This window comes from Colobus angolensis, unplaced genomic scaffold (assembly GCF_000951035.1).
Source record: "Colobus angolensis palliatus isolate OR3802 unplaced genomic scaffold, Cang.pa_1.0 Scaffold121, whole genome shotgun sequence".
NCBI classification, from domain to species: Eukaryota; Metazoa; Chordata; class Mammalia; order Primates; family Cercopithecidae; genus Colobus; species Colobus angolensis.
In genome coordinates, this window is record NW_012113253.1 from 3,843,071 (window position 1) to 3,860,506 (window position 17,436).

Consider the following 17,436-nt stretch of genomic DNA (forward strand, 5'->3'; position numbering starts at 1 on the left):
CATGTGTCTGTGGTCCCATATACATGAGAAGCTGAGGAAGGAGGATTGCTTGAGCCTAAGAGGTCAAGGCTGCAGTGAGCCATGTTTGTGCCACTGCACTCTAGCCTGAGAGTGAGACCTTGTCTCAAAAAGAAAAAAAAAAGAAAAAGAAAAAGAAAAAAGAAATAAGGACGTACTTGGTCCATGGGGGAAGATTAGGGTTTTATGCCTGAAGAGTGCAGTGGAAGTAACCACCACAGAGTTGATGGGACCTTGAAACTGCTCAGATTTAGGGAAAGGGCATATTTATGATACATAGGATTAAATAAAAACTTTTTTTTTTTTTTTTGAGACAGAGTGTTGCTCTGTCGGCCAGGATTGAATGCAGTAGCTCAATCACAGTTCATTATAAAGTTTTGACCTCCCAGGCTTAACTGATCCTCCTGCCTCAGCCTTCCAAGTAGCTGAGACCACAGGTGTGCATACCACGCTCAGTTGTTTTTATTTTTTATTTTTAGTAGAGATGAGGTATTGCTATGTTTCCCTGGCTGGTCTCAAAAACGTGGGCTCAAGCAGTTCTCCCACCTTGGTTTCCCAAAGTGTTGGGATTACAGGCATGAGCCACTGTGCCCAGCTGAAGAAAACCTTTAAAAACAGCATTGGTTGAAAAGATAAAAAAGAGACAAGACTTGGGTTTTAGTCCTGGCTTCACGAGTCCTGTACCTACAAACATGTCACTTTCTGAGCATAAAAGTCTTCATCTGTAAAACGAATAGTTTTGGACTAGATACTCATTACAATCCCATCTGCTACATAACTCTTTGTTTTTTTTTGTTTTTGTTTTTTTTTTTTGAGACAGTGTCTCGCTCTGTCATCCAGGCTGGAGTGCAATGGCACGATCTCAGCTCACTGCAACCTCTGCCTCCTGGGTTGAAGCGATTCTCCTGCCTCAGCCTCCCGAGTAGCTGGAACTACAGACGCATGCCACCACGCCCAGCTAATTTTTTGTATTTTTAGTAGAGACGGGGTTTTACCGTGTTAGCCAGGATGGTCTCAATCTCCTGACCTCATGATCTGCCCACCTTGGCCTCCCAAAGTGCTGGGACAACAGGCATGACCCACCACGCCTGGTCAGTTGGTTGACTTTGAAGTCAAATGATGTTTAAGTGTTTTTTGTTTTATATTATCATATTTATTTCATTAATATAGATAGTGTAAAGTGCTCTAGAAATTTTTAATATTTGTCCTGGTACTGCGTTCATTACATTTCCCTTTACAAAATATTCATATGTGTGCAGAGGCAGGGAAGAAAATGGAATAAAGGAAGAAGTGAGGGAAAGACAGAGATAAAGAGAGGAAGAGAGGAAGAAAGAGAGGATTAGCCAGAGTCCAGGAGAGACAGACAGGACGTATGAAACACTGATTATATTGAAAAATTCATTAAACCAGGAACTTTATCCAGGAAAAAGAGTCACAAGAGTGCTCTTATCTAGAAGGATCTTTTAGGCTAAAGTGCAAATGCTTCACTATATACATTTCTTTTTTCATAATATACAGTGACAGGTATAGAAGAAAATGTTACTAACCTTCTAGTAACTTAGTTAACTTGTTAGTCACAATTCCTGTATCTTTGAAAAAGCAAGATATATTTTGAGGGTAAACTAAATTTTAAAATGAAAAGTCCCTCAGAGAAGAAATACAATGGTTATTGAAATTGCTTCTAAGAAAAGGTACAATAATTGTCTATAAAAGATACAAATAACAGTCAAATTCACTGTTAATAAACTATTCCCCATTTGTGTTATGGACTTTAGAACACTCTACCTTTTACATGATTGCTAAATACCCACATTAAAGGAGATATGATTAACAGAGTAGCATGTATTATCACCCTGTATGTACATCTCATCCTCATCTTTTAATGTTCTGATATGACATAATTATCAAATACCACTGTATTCCACATCTGGGATCTAAATGTATGAACTAAATAAAATTTGTGAACTAAATTTAAATTATATTAACTATGGCATTAAAATTATGATATAAAATATTTTTGAGAGTATTAAAGATATCTTTTACCTTCCATGTTAGGCAGACAAACAGGCACATAAAGAATGAGAAAAAATTCATAATAGAATCCTATGATACTATGTATACTCTTAAAAGGATCTAAACACAACACGTGTGATCATGTCCCCCAAACCTTAATGAAAGTTTGATATAATGAACTTCGCTCTTCTCCTCCTTCAAAAAGAGTAGAATCATAAATGGAGAGAGAAGACTGAAATAGGGCAAAATTACTAAATGAAAAATATTAGTTGCTAGATATATCACTTCATATTTTCACTGATGTTATAAAATATTTAATTTTCTTTATGCTAATACCATGTTGCAAACAACACACATGTCAAATAAGATGATTAAACTGTGCCTGGAAAATTAAATTGTGCAAACCTACAGAGAAAAATAAAATATTTGATACTTAAAGAAACATCACTAAAATAAATTATGATTATAAATTGCAAACGTGATATGACTCTAATATAAGAACAGATAAGAAGGATTTGTGAAAGTAATTTCCTCCTTATATTCATGGTGATCATCCTGGAAAATGATTATACACTTGAGTTATAGAATAAAATCAGTGAAGCTTATGTAGCAATATTGTGATTAAAAGGAAAGAAGCACATTTTAACTTTTGCTACATTTTATCCATTTGGCTAATTTTTTTTTACAAAGTGATATAACATTTTTAGACAAATTAGGATCACCCTTAAACTGAAATAATTATTTTTAATGACAAAAAGAAATATTTAGATATATGGATTTTAGATAGTACTCATGCTTGGACACCAAACTGTATTGCTTTTTCCTGAGATGCTGCTGCTTATTGTTATTGGTTAAGTGTACAAGAATGACTACACAGAGCAGCTAATGTCATGTAGTGTTAACATTACCTTAGAATTCAAAGGAATGCATCTTAAATGTTTCATGAATAGGGAAATCTCATAAAACGTTTCCATTCAATACTGAGAATAAAGAGGAATTAACAATTAGATGGGGTCACTCTCAGATTAAGAAGGATGAGAATTAGATGGACAGACATCAGGACAGACTAGGAGAAACTGGACTGAGTTTTTAATTTAATTTTTTTCTTTTTTCTCAATGTAATGTTGGCTTCAATGACTTTTAACCCTTCAAATGCCCTTGTGTGAAAACTAGTTACATCGAGGATCTTAAATATCATTGCAAACTAGAGTGAGCTGGTCTCCATGGATGTTAAATATCCCTTTCTGAATTCCTCTCTTCTTGCTTTCCCCTTCCCAGACCTCTAGTATTGTTCTCTCTTAATATTCTCTGCACAGTGTCCCCATTCTTTGTTTGGTCTTCTTGGCTTTAAAGACATGGGTTCTGGCACAAAGTTATTGCTTTGGTTAAAATTCCAGCTTCAAACGGCTTGAGTAATTTATTTAACTAACCTGTACTTCAATTTTTCAATCTGTAAGCTAGAAATAAAAATAGTACCTGCATACAGTGGTACACTCAATTACATATTAAAACAATTTATACTAAGTGATTTAATTATCCAAAATGTTGACTGCATTTTAAAAGAAGAGTTAAGAAATTTGAGAAAATGCGCAATAAAAATTGGTTTTGATCACTGAGTCCTCCTTCCTCAACTACTCTAAAACATTCCCAATCTCCCTGTCAGAACTAGTTCTTATACTGAATTTCCCAAGAGAAGATCTATAATATGTGTAATTAACAATCTAGCCATCAATCATTCATTATCATTCCAAGTTTTTAAAGTGGGACCTATTGCAGCTAGAATAAAAACAATGAGTTTTTACATAACTTGAGCATCTGGGTTCATTCAACTGAGCCTTATATATTTGAGCTATAAAGTAAGAATATCCAAATATAGGGAGCTTCTTACTGTATCTCCAATATTGAGTTCAATGCAACATGTTGTGTGGTTTACTGGTGGTTCATTAGTAAGAATTCCCTCTACTTAATTTGTGGTGACTTTAAAGAAAAACCTAATCACTGATTACTGTAGCTGGGTGGATATTGTAAAACTTACCTCTCAAAGGTTACCTAAAATTATTACACTGTCCTTGACGTTTTCTTCAACTGTTTGGCCCTGTACTTTTCTCCCAGTTCACTCTTTATCAAGCTACTTTGCTGGCTCATCGTTCTCAGCTGATTTTTCTAATTTATGCATTTCCCAAAGTGTTATTATAGCTTTCCTTTTTTATTCTATCCCTGAGTAGTTTTTTATTTAATTCTATATCTTTAATGTCCCATCAATACTGAAGGCGCTATCCTTCAGCTTCTACCTTTCCTGTAAGCTCTAAGACTCACATTTCCAGTTGTCTCCTAGTCATCCCCAAACACCTAAAACTTTCCATCAGCACCTAAAACTCAACTTGCCCCAAACAAGTTAAAATTATATCTCATATCTCTTCTTCTCCTATAATCATTATCAATGAATATCTACAATATCCAGAATCTACTTCTTTGTTAACTGTCTTGCCTGCTCTCAGACACTATGTCAGCCCTAAATATATCTCGATCTTTTTTGGTTTCTTGCCCACTGCTTGAGATTCAAAGCTCTAGTCCCTTCTTTGATATCTAGCTAAACCCCTTAGTCATCTTGTCTCTTTCACTTTGAGTTTTGAAGCTGCAGGCTAACCCCACCCATTACCATGGCTCTGTGGACCCCTATCTTGGGAAGGGATCTTAGTTGCTTGGGATGTGTTAGATTAGGTAAATTATCTTTTTCTATTAGTATATTAGAACTATTTTAGTATTATATAAAATCCATTTTAATTTTCTGTATTTTCAATAATTTTAAAAGTCAGATTTATCGAGGTATAATTTACATAAAGTTCACACAACTTAGTGCAAAGTTCTGTGACATTTGACAAATGGATTTAGTCATGTAAACTCACCACAATCAATATACAGAGTACTTCTATCACCCTAAAAATTCCCTGATGCTGCTTTGATGTCAGTCCTCTTCCTGCTTGCCCAGTAACCACTGACCACATTTATGTCTAGCTTTTTCTTTTTCTTCAGTAATGTTTTTAGTCTAGAATTCTACTTGCTGAAGGCAAAGAAAATGAAATGTAAGAAAGCTGTAGAGAATACACAGTTAAAATCTACTATTTTAGAACTTAGTACTACTGTTCTCTGAAAAATCAACCCAAATGTCCATCTGTGACAGACTGAAAAATCAAATTCTTAAAAGTAATAATACTCTGTATATCCCAGGAATTGTGCTAAGAGTTTTGCATGTATTACAAGTCTGTCACTTAATCAGCACAACTATATGAGATAGGACTTATTTTTTTTTCTCAATCTTACTTAGTAGACAATTTACACAAGATCATATAACTAGTAGGTGACAGAGATTGACGTGCCCTTCTCCAAAACTTATGATCGAAAATATTGTCATGAAATGACTCCTCTCTCTCTCTCTCTCACACACACACACACATACACACACACGCAGAGTCAGATTTTATTTCATTCTTTCCTCTTTTTCCAGCATCTTTCCTTCCTTTTGACATCTTTACCCTTTTCTTTTTGAGCAGTTTCTCCTCTGTCCATTTTTTTTGGTAATATTTCATCTGATTTCCCTATGAACCCAACTTTGGGCTGTAATATAGTCATTCTTTAACATTTTTACAGATTTCCTTAAATTCTCACCCCTTTACTCTAAACAAGCCTATCAACCTCCTTCATACTAGCACAATCTATAATCTATAACTATGTTCTTCCCATAAGTTATGCAACATAATGGATTAACCAAATATATATATATATGTGTGTGTGTGTGTGTATACACACACACTCTTTTTGAGACAGGGTCTTGATGCATTATCCAGGCTGGAGTGCACTGCTGCAATTATGGCTCACTGTAGCCTTCAACTCCTAGGCTCAAGACAACCTCCCACCTCAGCCTCCCAAACAGCAGGGACTACAGGCGTGTGCCACCACACTCAGCTGATTTTTAAATTTTTTGTAGAGATGGGGTCTTGCTGTGTTGTCCAGGCTAGTCTCAAACTCCTGGCCTCAAGTGATCCTCCCTGCCTTGGACTCCTAAAGTGCTGAGATTACAGGCATGCACCACCGTGCATGGCCAATTTATCTTCGTATATGTTATGTTTTCATCACAGATATAGAAGTATAGAGCTTTAAATGGGCAAAGAGGAAGAAAGGGATCTGAAAAAAATCATAACTGAAATTCACTATGTTCTAATGAATATTAAGTATTGTGTACATGTTAGTATTTACTAAATCCTTGATCACAAACTTGGCTTATTACAAATGTACTCTTTCATTTCAACTCAGAAAATTTAACAAACATATTTTAATCATAACTGCCATCCAGTGCTACACTTCATTCATTCTAAAACTTAAAGTTTAAAAACTCCCTTATCCTTCACTGACGCTTAAATGCCTGCTCACAAAAATATTTTATAGCATAAATTTTTCTCCTCTTCTAAACTTTAATTCCCTTACTTTATCTTCTGTTTAAGGGTCTTTAGTATGATGTATTTCCTGGCTACTTTACATATCGGGTTTCTTCTTACTCTTCTGGTTTAGTTCAAACATCACTTCCTTAGATAAGACTTCCTGGATTATTCCATCAAAAATAGCTGCTTCCCTACCCTAATCCCACTAGATTGCAAAAGAATTTTAAATAAGAGCACTTAAAACTATCTAAGTTTAACTTTTTAGGGACTACTTTCTTTCAAAAAGGTAATTTCCATGTGGGGAGATCTTGTATGTCTATGTCACTGTTATGTCTCCAGCACCTAGAATAAGGCCTGATGCATACATATTTAATAGATGTTTGCTGAACAAATAAATGTTTGGAATATAAGGTATCTTTATAGTAGGAGAATAAGAATTTCAGAAATAACCTTTCCTTTATGGAGAGCAATTATATTGTATTATACTTTAATATACCATATAATAACTAGGAATGACTTGAGTCTAACGTAGCCAAATTTGTAGGTTATTTGGCTATTTTATAAGGAGATTTTAATAGTCTTGGAATTGTATTCCTATCCTAGTAAAGACTCATATTTTCACTACTAACACCTGAAATCTAGAACTGACTATAATTCTGAACACAAAGTATACATTTGGGCATTAGAAAATTATTTAAAGAAGGAATTTGAATAGTTTAAAATGATTTGTATTAACAATATGCTTCTGGCTACCTGCTAGACATTTAATGAAAAATTTCTCTAATTTTAAACACAAGTCTTCAATCCTAAATGAGAAAAGTGGTAGACTATGTCTTTTTGTGTGTTTTCCTTTTTTGAAATTTATTTGCTTGCTATTGAAGTGGAAAATTTTTCATTTTGGCTGGTCATTTATTTTTATTTTTTCCTGTTGGTTGAAAGTATACACACACGTACACATACAAATTATCAACCCTCAACCTTATTTTTTAACAATGATGAAACTGAGATTGGAGAAATTAGGAAACTTATCCAAGATCACATTGGCCTTCAAATTTCATGTTTTATTGCCTATACCAACATGCCTCTGAACAGGACAACAGAAAATAAAACATTGCTTGTTTTATTGTTCTTTAATAAAAGCATGGTTTCGGTTTTTTGTTTGTTTTTTTGAGATGGAGTCTCCACTCTGTCGCCCAGGGTGGAGCGCAGCGGCGGGATCTCGCCTGGGGGCTCGCTGCAAGCTCCGCCTCCCGGGTTCACACCATTCTCCTGCCTCAGGCTCCCGAGTAGCTGGGACTACAGGCGCCCGCTACCATGCCCAGCTAATTTTTGGTATTTTCAGTAGAGATGGAGTTTCATCGTGTTAGCAAGGATGGTCTCGATCTCCTGACCTCGTGATCTGCCTGCCTAGGCCTCCCAAAGTGCTGGGATTACAGGCCTGAGCCACCGCGCCCGGCTAATTTTTTGTATTTTTAGTAGAGACGGGGTTTCACCGTGTTAGCCAGTATGGTCTGGATCTCCCAACCTCGTGATCCGCCCACCTTGGCCTCCCAAAGTGCTGGGATTACAGGCATGAGCCACCGCCCGACCTTTTCATTTTTTTTGAAGAAAAATCTAGAAGTAATTTGTCTTGTTTCTGGTGCTATGGATGAACAAATGAAGTGTTCAAGGTATAGTCCAATGCCCAGTTCTACTATTAAAAGAAGTTTTCTCTTTTTAAAAATAATCCTGAAAGTGGGTATTATACAAACTCCTTACTAATTCATCATTACAGGTTACTGAGGTATTAAATCTGGATTCAAAATCCTACTGATTTTGCTTATAACAAACATAAATTATAAAGAGTTAATAACGTATTTATCTAAAAAATAACCTCTTGACATAATGTGAGTTGTGTAATAATTAATAAGAGCTACCATTGTTTGATTTTTTACCGTGGATGAAACTTTGTAACGAGTTCTTTACAGATATTACTTCCAGTTTCTTTCAAATTACAAAAAAGAAATGTGTTTCTAATGTATATGGCAAAAAAATTCTTCATTTAAATGGTTGTGTATGCATAGAACTTATTTAGCCATTGCCCCATTATTTAATATTCATGGTAAGATCATTTTTATTGTTACAAATAATGCTTAGTGAATATATCATACATATGTTTTTATTTGAATTTCTATTTCTACAGAGTCCAAAGTTTATGAACATTTTTAAGGTTCTTCATTTATATTGCAGAAGTGCTTTACAGAAAGGTTATGCTAAATTTCACTGCTACTCTGTTATCACACTCTTACCATGGTTTTTTTCAAATTTTTTCTCTCCACATACAGGCATCACCATAGCGTTTTAAATAGGTGGACATGATATCTCATTTAAAATAGTATTTATTGGGTCATGATTGAAATGAAATTTTTTCATATGTTTACTTACCACTGCATATCTTGTTTAGAGAAATGTCTGTATATATCCTTTGCCCATTTTTTCTATTAGAGTTTTATTGAATATATACTTTGTAAAAGTTATTCAGATGTTAAGGCTTTTAACATTTTATCTGAGTTGCAGCAAATATCTTCCCAACTTGTGTGCCTTTTATTTATGATTATTTTGATATTCCGAAATTTATACCTGCCACGTTGCACTCAGGATTCTTCCTCTTTTTAAATTTATTTCATTGCTTTTATTTTTAGGATGGTTTTCTTTTTTCACAGAAATAAATATTTTATGCTTTCATTAAAACATAATTAACCCCTTAATCTAGCTGGAGTTTACTAAGATTAATAAGAAGTGTTAAGCAGCCAGCCCAAAGTCATATCCCTAGTGACTGGCAGAACCTGAATAATAATTCATACCTGTCTGATTTCAATGCTCTTGCTTCTTCCACCCAACTATGTTTTTCAGAAATAATAAAGCTTAAGAGTACAGGTGCAATAAGCTTGATGCATAGATTTGCTTGTCAGTTATCTCCTAAACTAGCAATCACAAACTAGTATATCTTAATGCATATAACAAAGAATTAATTCTAGATAATGTAAACAATGCATACACATCAAAATGCAGATGATTTGAAATAAAAATTCAGTTTTCATGTATTTTTGTAAAAAGTAAAATTCTTCTTTTATAGGGCTTGCTCTGTAGTGGACACAGTTTTCATGTGTTTGCACATTATATTTTGGCTAACTTAATTTTTGCAATATCCATTTGAGGTAGTACTATAATTATTCCCATTTTACAGATGAGGAATCTGAGGCACAGGGTAACTTTCACAAGATCATGGAGCAAGTAAGTGGTGGAGCTGATGAGGCAGTTTAGTTCCAGAATCTGCTCTTATACTGCTTTTCAGACCAACATTTCTTACAGGAACAAGTATTTTCCCTAACAGCTGAAATTTTTAGGACACAGAGTTAAGGTGGGTGATAGGCGTAGGTAAAATAGAATGTTATAGTATTCAGAATGTATGAGTAATACATTAATAATTTAGCAGTAACACTTAAATTCAGGATTTAATTTCTAGTGTAGATGAAATTTTATATCTAAAAAAAAACTACAAAATGGTGCATTCCAAACCTCGTTTTAAATGACTTACTTAATCACTAAACAGCTAATTGTTCCATAGTTATTTGTTCCATGTTGGGGTATCCTTACTCTTTTGAGTTCCAAGAGCTTTAATTCTTTTCTTTTATTTGAATATTTATAAGCTTTAGTAAATTGAGCTTAAGTATTATACTTTATCAATAGACGCTGTCATATGTGATATTTTATATGTACATATATATTTCATTTGAGGCTTTTTTTAGATGTATCATAATACTTAATAAAATATTTAAGCTTAAGCTTATATAAAATATTCCTATATACTAACATTTAAACTATCTATCCCAGTATTGAACATAGCATTGACACTTTGTGCCTCCTTATAGACTGAGTGATTTGCATTTTCAAGATTTTAGGGTACTAGGGTTATATAAGGTTTTCATGACTGAGTCATCTTGAGTATCTCCGTCTTTGACTTTCGTAAATAATACTGAGTTAATCAAATAAAAGATGTAATAAACGCACACAGAGTATCTATAAAATGGATAGAATGTGAAATACAATTGATAATAATTAAGATTTTGGAAAATTTCAAGAACAGCTTATATGTGCATTTATATGTGTCTGTACATGCACATATATTAAATTACTACAATAATGAATGTTACTTCTTTTTACTTTTAAGGACATAAGTGCAACAATATGCCATATAAAAGCACAGAGCATTCAAAATATGTCATATATGCCACTCAAATCTGACAAGAATTGATATACAAGTTTGAAATGATACATGCTATAGTCTCTTCAAAATTCATGTTGAAACCCTAACCACTAAAGTGAGCATATTAGGAGATGGAGCCTTTGGCAGGTAATTAGGTCATGTGGGTGTTGTGGGATTTGTGCCATAATGAAAGAGGCCAAGAGAAATCCATTGCCCCTTCTACCATATTAAGACAAAGAGAAAAAAAGATGGCGGTCCATGAACCAGAAAGCAGGCCCTAGCCAGACACTAAATTTGTTGGCACCTTGATCTTACTTAGACTTTCCAGTCCCCAGAACTGTAAGAAATAAATTTTTGTGCATTATAAGCCACCTAGCTTATGACATTTTGTTACAGCAGTCTGAATGGACTAAGATAATACATATCAATGGGCAACATTCAGAATAATCAGAGAACCAAAACAGAAAAGAGTACTGTAATTGTATTAATTTTTAGAAGTTTCACTTAGCTAATCCTAACAGGAAGTGATTATTTTACTAAACATTATAATTACAACACAAAATATATGTTACTTATTCCCAACTATATTTTTATTAAGAAATGTTTGAAATCTATGCATTTGAATTGTTAAGCTTTTCAAATTAACATTAGTATCTGGAAGACAAATGGATCAGTCTGAAATAGTAATTTATAACATATTTTCTCAAACTCTTATGGTAGCACAGATCCAACTATAATAATAACTTAATAATTATTAACATAATATCATGACAAAAATAAATATCACAATAATAATAATTGATCTAAGAGACTGGTGAGAAACACAGCTGACAAAACATTTTTTAAGCTGAGATCTCCTTATGAGTAAAACATATATTATACAAGCACCAATCTTGTCAGATGCTCTAAATCAGGTCTGGAAGTAATTCTAAAAATTGTTGTAGTTGAAACTTAAGATGTTGGTTTATGTAACTTAACAAATAGTATTTTAAAAAATTATTTTGTATTAGACAACAATTTTCAAAAATTGTCATATGAAATTTCATATGAGTAAGAAAAGCATGCTACTTCTCATTTAAAAGAAACTTCATTATGATTTGCAAGTGCTAAGTCAACATTTTTTGCTGCTTTCAGATGTGTAATCAGTTCCTCCATTTATTGTGTAGAATGATGTAGTGATTGTAATTGGACCTTGTAATGCAATTGAAGGTCTTATAATTGTGGTTTAAAACATAAAACATATACTTTGACCAAATATGTTAGTGAAGTAATTGGACTTGTGAAATTATTTCTCCATCATAGTTTGGGCTAAAATTTATAAAGAAAGATAACCAACCTGCATATTCATTAGAGATGTGAGTGACAGAATAATAAAGATATTACCTTTTATTGGCCACATACTACAGTCAGTTTTTGAAAAGCCTTAACTTTAGTTTGGTTTTATTAAACAGGTGAAATACATTCTGAATTGCTTGTCACAAAATTTACTGCTTCCTCTTCTAAAATGATTTCCTTTTTCTCTGAATGTTTTCCTATCCTCTGTATTATTCTCGCTTTACTCTTACTTTGGAAGAGAATGCATTAGTCTTTATTTATCTTTAGGCTTATGTGAGTTTGTAGAATCTCAAATACAATGCTGGTTATATAGACCATGTCTCCCTTACAGTATTAGGGGTCTGTAACAGAAATCCAGGAAGCTCAGGCTTCAACTTCATCATACTAGGAGGAAAATGGGTGTTAAAGATCTATAGCTACCATTACAATTTTAAAAGTGTATATTAAGAAAGACTTCAAATTATGTTTAGTTAACTATGATAATTAATTTAGAACTTAATATTTGAAGACAATAAAACATTTTTGCCTCCATAAATTTAAACATTCAACACACATCCTAGATACCATTTTTTTTTTTGTAAGAAAAGTTGCTTCCATTATTAATCCTCTCCTCTTTTGAGTCTTCAAATGCTCTCAACCAAGTCCTTTTCCTCTGCCTTTATGCATATCATAAAGATTCCCTTGCTCAACCTTTAAGTTGTACCTCTGAATTTTCTTCCCCCTCTAAGCTTAAATTCCTTATTATTCTCCTTGTTTTGCTACTACTAAATTACATGGTTCATTCCTTCCAACCAGCACTCATTCTTAACATTTTCCAGTTGGTACGTCAAAACCCTACTATCCTGAGCTTCTTTCTCTAATTCTTTCTGCATTGCTTAGAGACCTCCTAATCTTTTCTACTGTGGTTTAAAACCCTGTTCCTTTTACTTAAATACAATATATTCCTCAACTTCATCAGAGAACATTCATTTCCCTTCGTATCATGAATGGAATGTTGACCCTTCAAGAATACTATCTCCCTCAGAAACATTCTGAGGGGAAGCCGCTCAAAATCCTTTAACTTACATATATACTATAGAAGCTCGGAAATGGTATCAGCATTCTTCTTGGTATGAATTGCTGCTTCCACATGTTTACTTTTCTAATCTATGTGAAGTCTATGTCTTTTATGTTCATACCATTATTCTTCCTTGTTGCTACCATCTATATTCCAGGCAATTTCCTTCACATATCTATCAAGCTGAGGCCCTCAATAATTTCAATGTCTGTATAAAAATGCTAGCATCAAAATTTGTTGCTTTATTTGCATTCCCAAACTGTAATCCATGCTCCATCTTGGAAACTCACTCCTCAAAACAAACATTATATCTTCACATTATTTGGAATTGTCCAACATCTGAAAATTCTAAAGATAATTAAATTGTCTCTCATAATAACCTGCTTAGTTTGCTTCTATTGCCTTAGTAATCACCATACATTTCATTTCTTTCATTGAGACCTTCTCTCCCAATTCATCAAACATTCTGCATGATTTTACATGAAAACATGATTTAACACAACATCCTTCCCAATCCATTTGAACATTACTTCAACTACTTCCCTTGCCAGCCACCCTAAATATCCCTATTCTCCTCTACTTTCTATATAACTGCCCACAAAGTTCCAACTGTGATCCAACTGATTAATTACTACATCCAAAGTGTGCTAATGAGCCAATCATTACACAATCTTAGAGAACCAATGCCATCACAAATTTAGGGTCTCCACTCAGCTAAACTATAACCATTCTTCAGAAGATCCTTGGTGAGCTCCCTGTCTCATTTCCCATGGTATTCTTTTTTTTTTTTGGGGGGGGGTATATTTTAATTTTGAGACAATTTTACATGTACAGAAAGTTGTGATAGTACAAAGAACTCCCATATACTCTTCCCTCAGATTCACCAAGTTAGCATTTTGGCCTATTTGCATTATCATTTGTTCTAAGTATTAACGTTTTTTTCCTGAACCATTTGAGAATAAGTCAAAATTTCCCCCAAGCCATCAAGAAGCCTATTTTATATTAATTACCTTCATTTTTTTCTTTTTCATCTCCTTTCCCTTCTATTTGGTTTCTACCCACAACTTTACTGAATCAATAAGGCAAAGATCATTATTGACTAGTTCTACCATTTAACAACATATTTGTCTTCTCTAGAATTTGTCTCTGCTCCTTATACCCCTTTCTTAAGATTCATTTCTATCATAGATTTTTTTTAACTCTCTTCTTTCATGAATATCCTACTGTCTTTAATCATTTTCAACACAGTTTTCTGGCTTTTGTTCTTTCATCCATTCCTTAAATGTAAATAAGTGCTAGTGATCCCCAAATTTTGATTCTTGTCTCTGTTACTCTTCATATGCTACTGACAATTCCATTAATTCCAATGGCATCACTTGAATGCTGATATGCTACCCTAGTCTATGTCTCTTAACACAGACTTCTCTCCTGAATTCCAGACAACCAATCACCTCTACAAGATATTTATATGTGAATATTTCTAAAAGTGAATTCTATCTTTCCCCTGAAACTTGTATAACATATATTCCCTATCCTAATAAAATATACCATCAAACATTTCAGCCACCTGAAATCATCCTATTCCTCTTCTTCCTGCATCAATAATATCCAGTCTGATCAGTGACCAGGACTTGTAGGTTCTATATCTTTATATAACTTCTCATGTATTGATTGCCTCTACTGATACCTTAATTCAGACCATTATCATTTCTTAACTGATTCATTACACTATCCCCATATATGATCTTTCTGCTTATATTGCTGCAGTCCATCTTTTACATAACTGCCAAAGTAATCTTTTAGAAACAAATATCTACCTATTCTGTTGTTTTATATGTTTCAGTAACTTACATAATCTTTATAAATCTGGTCTCTGCCGACTTTTGCCTAAACTTGTGTGAAGCTATCGGCCATACTGTTTCCTCTGCCTGAAATGCTCTCTACACAAGAGGCTAACAGTGTTCTAGCTTTTAATATTCAACCAAATTCTTCCACGAAGTCTTTCTTGAACTAATATCTATCCTTCCCAGGGAAAGGAATCATACCATCTTTTCTGATTCCATTATATTTTATATATATATGTGTATATATATGTACATACATTATATATATATACACAAACACATACATACACTCACACTAGGAAACACCTGCAAGGATAGGGAGCTATTGTGTCTCTCCTGTTACTTCCAGCACCTAGAACAGTACCAAATTTGTTTAATGGATGTTCAAGTTTCAGCTCAAGTGTTACCTCTTCCAAGACACTTTTTCTGACTGTCTAGTTGAAATAAGCTTTATTTCAGTTTATATCTCTCTAGAATATATTGTCAGAATAAGCTGCACTGACACATAAACAGAGCATGTTATCCACATCTCTTAACTCTTCAGTGATACTGATAGCTTTTTAAGGGTATTAGGTCTTTGGTATTCTCCACAGTGTAGAACACTGATGAACTCATGTTAGAAATCAAATACTTTTGAAATTATTTTAAAAAACCGAAAACTAGTTTTAAGTCTAAAATTCTTGAAACCAAACATATATATCTGTGTATGTGTGTGTACCTAAGCATACACATACACACACATTCCATTTGCCTTTAGTTATTCAGTTTATGGAAAAATTACATATATACATATTAAAAAAATTATTTTACTTTTCTCCATCTAATTGGAGCAGTTGCTGTTGATAGTTGAATATACAAATGCCTAAATTAAAATGCTCATAAGATTTAATATTTTGTTATATTACAAAGGAATGAAAAATTATGAAATGAATAAAAAATGATTAAACATTTCTAGGACAAGTTAGATAAATAAAATAATAACAAAAAAAGCGGAAGAGACAGACCTGCATATCTTCTCCTTGTAGAGTCCAGTTCTTCTGTGATCACATCATGTAATGGACAGACATAGACAAAGGAGATGGGAGTGAGTGGATGTACTCAAAAGGTAAAAAGTGACACTGATGGAAAGGGCCTCAAATCATTTTGAGAAAGAATCCTGTGTACAGTTTTAGGGAAGATATAATCAAATGCATTCCACAAAAAAATACATAAGAACTAATGGCAAGTTGATTTTGCTACTATAGGTTAGCAGATTCAGAAAAATAAAGTTAGTGCAGAAATAAAGAGGATCCAAAAGTTTACAATTATTTACGTACAGCAAATCCTGAACACCAATGCTGAAGAAAGATACTATTAGTAAAAACAGTGTTAGTTGTATGATCACATTGTTCAAGACATTACTGAGTTAACTTAAAGTCTGTTACAATGCTTTCGAACTTTTAATTGTCTGAAGAAAAGATTTAATTGAGTCATCACCAAAAAGAGCAATAAAAATAGTTTCAACAGATTTCTATTCCTTTTATGCTTCTCCAGTAAACCAGCGTGCACACAAAAACAAAGAATGGTCATCGGGCCAATATTTAATTGAATTATTTCAATACAGCAAAATATCATAAAAATTTTATGAAGTAATAATTATAGTACAAGTCTTTATTAGAAGAGTAGCTGAAATATATGGCTTCATTTCAGCATTAAAAATCCAAACTAAACTTCAATGTAGACAAATTTTCTTTGATCATATTCCCTTTTAATCCTATTTATTCAACAGATTCTTACAAATGCCACTTTATAGATTATTAAAATTTACGCTAAAATGTATCCATCCAAATCCATCAACTATAACAGATACTACACATGTTTTGGAAATACGTTTTCCCCCAGTGCTAGTGAAGAAGTTCAAATAACATTTTACACAGTGACTTCAAAACACAAAAATGTCTGTTAAAATCAACATTCTAAGAAAAAATTTCTTCCAAAGATATTAGTGACTGAATATGATTGACACAGATGAACAATATGCCACAAAACCAAAATTTTCTATTTTAATTTACACACTTAGCTTTGAATCAGTTACTACAAATTCTAAAATCAAACACCACATTTAAGTTCTGCAATAGTTGCATCATTCTTTTTGAGTGATGCATACAGCAAAGCATATTGCATCAAAATATACTTGCAATATCAACATATTAAAATTATAGCTCTTTAAAGAACGATTTCCTAAAACAAATTTATCTCTTTATATGAATAGTGATAAAATAAAAACCTTCCATTAGACTAAGTCCATTAGTACTAGCTAAGATGACCAAAACAATTTTTCTTAGAAAAAGCCAGAAATCTTAGTATGAATTATAGAAAACTGGAAAAGAAATGACATTTTGAAATTTAATATCATTTTTATTATTATATGAACACATTTTTCACCTGTTGAAAATAAAACATTAAATCTAATCACAAATTACAAACCATACTGCTAACAGGATTAAC

At 33.1% G+C, this 17,436-nt stretch overlaps 1 protein-coding gene across 5 annotated transcripts in view; it reads right to left on the reverse strand.

Moving 5' to 3' along the window:
- Positions 1-17,436, reverse strand: part of RIMS2 (regulating synaptic membrane exocytosis 2) — a 773,533-nt gene that overhangs the window by 201,283 nt on the left and 554,814 nt on the right. For 2 of the 5 annotated variants that reach the window (XM_011931160.1, XM_011931170.1), the window contains one exon: positions 15,954-15,995. The exons of the other annotated variants lie outside the window; for them this stretch is intronic. In XM_011931160.1, coding sequence (XP_011786550.1) covers positions 15,954-15,995 — 42 coding nt within the window. The remainder of the gene's footprint in view (positions 1-15,953; positions 15,996-17,436) is intronic. 5 annotated transcript variants of the gene reach the window in all.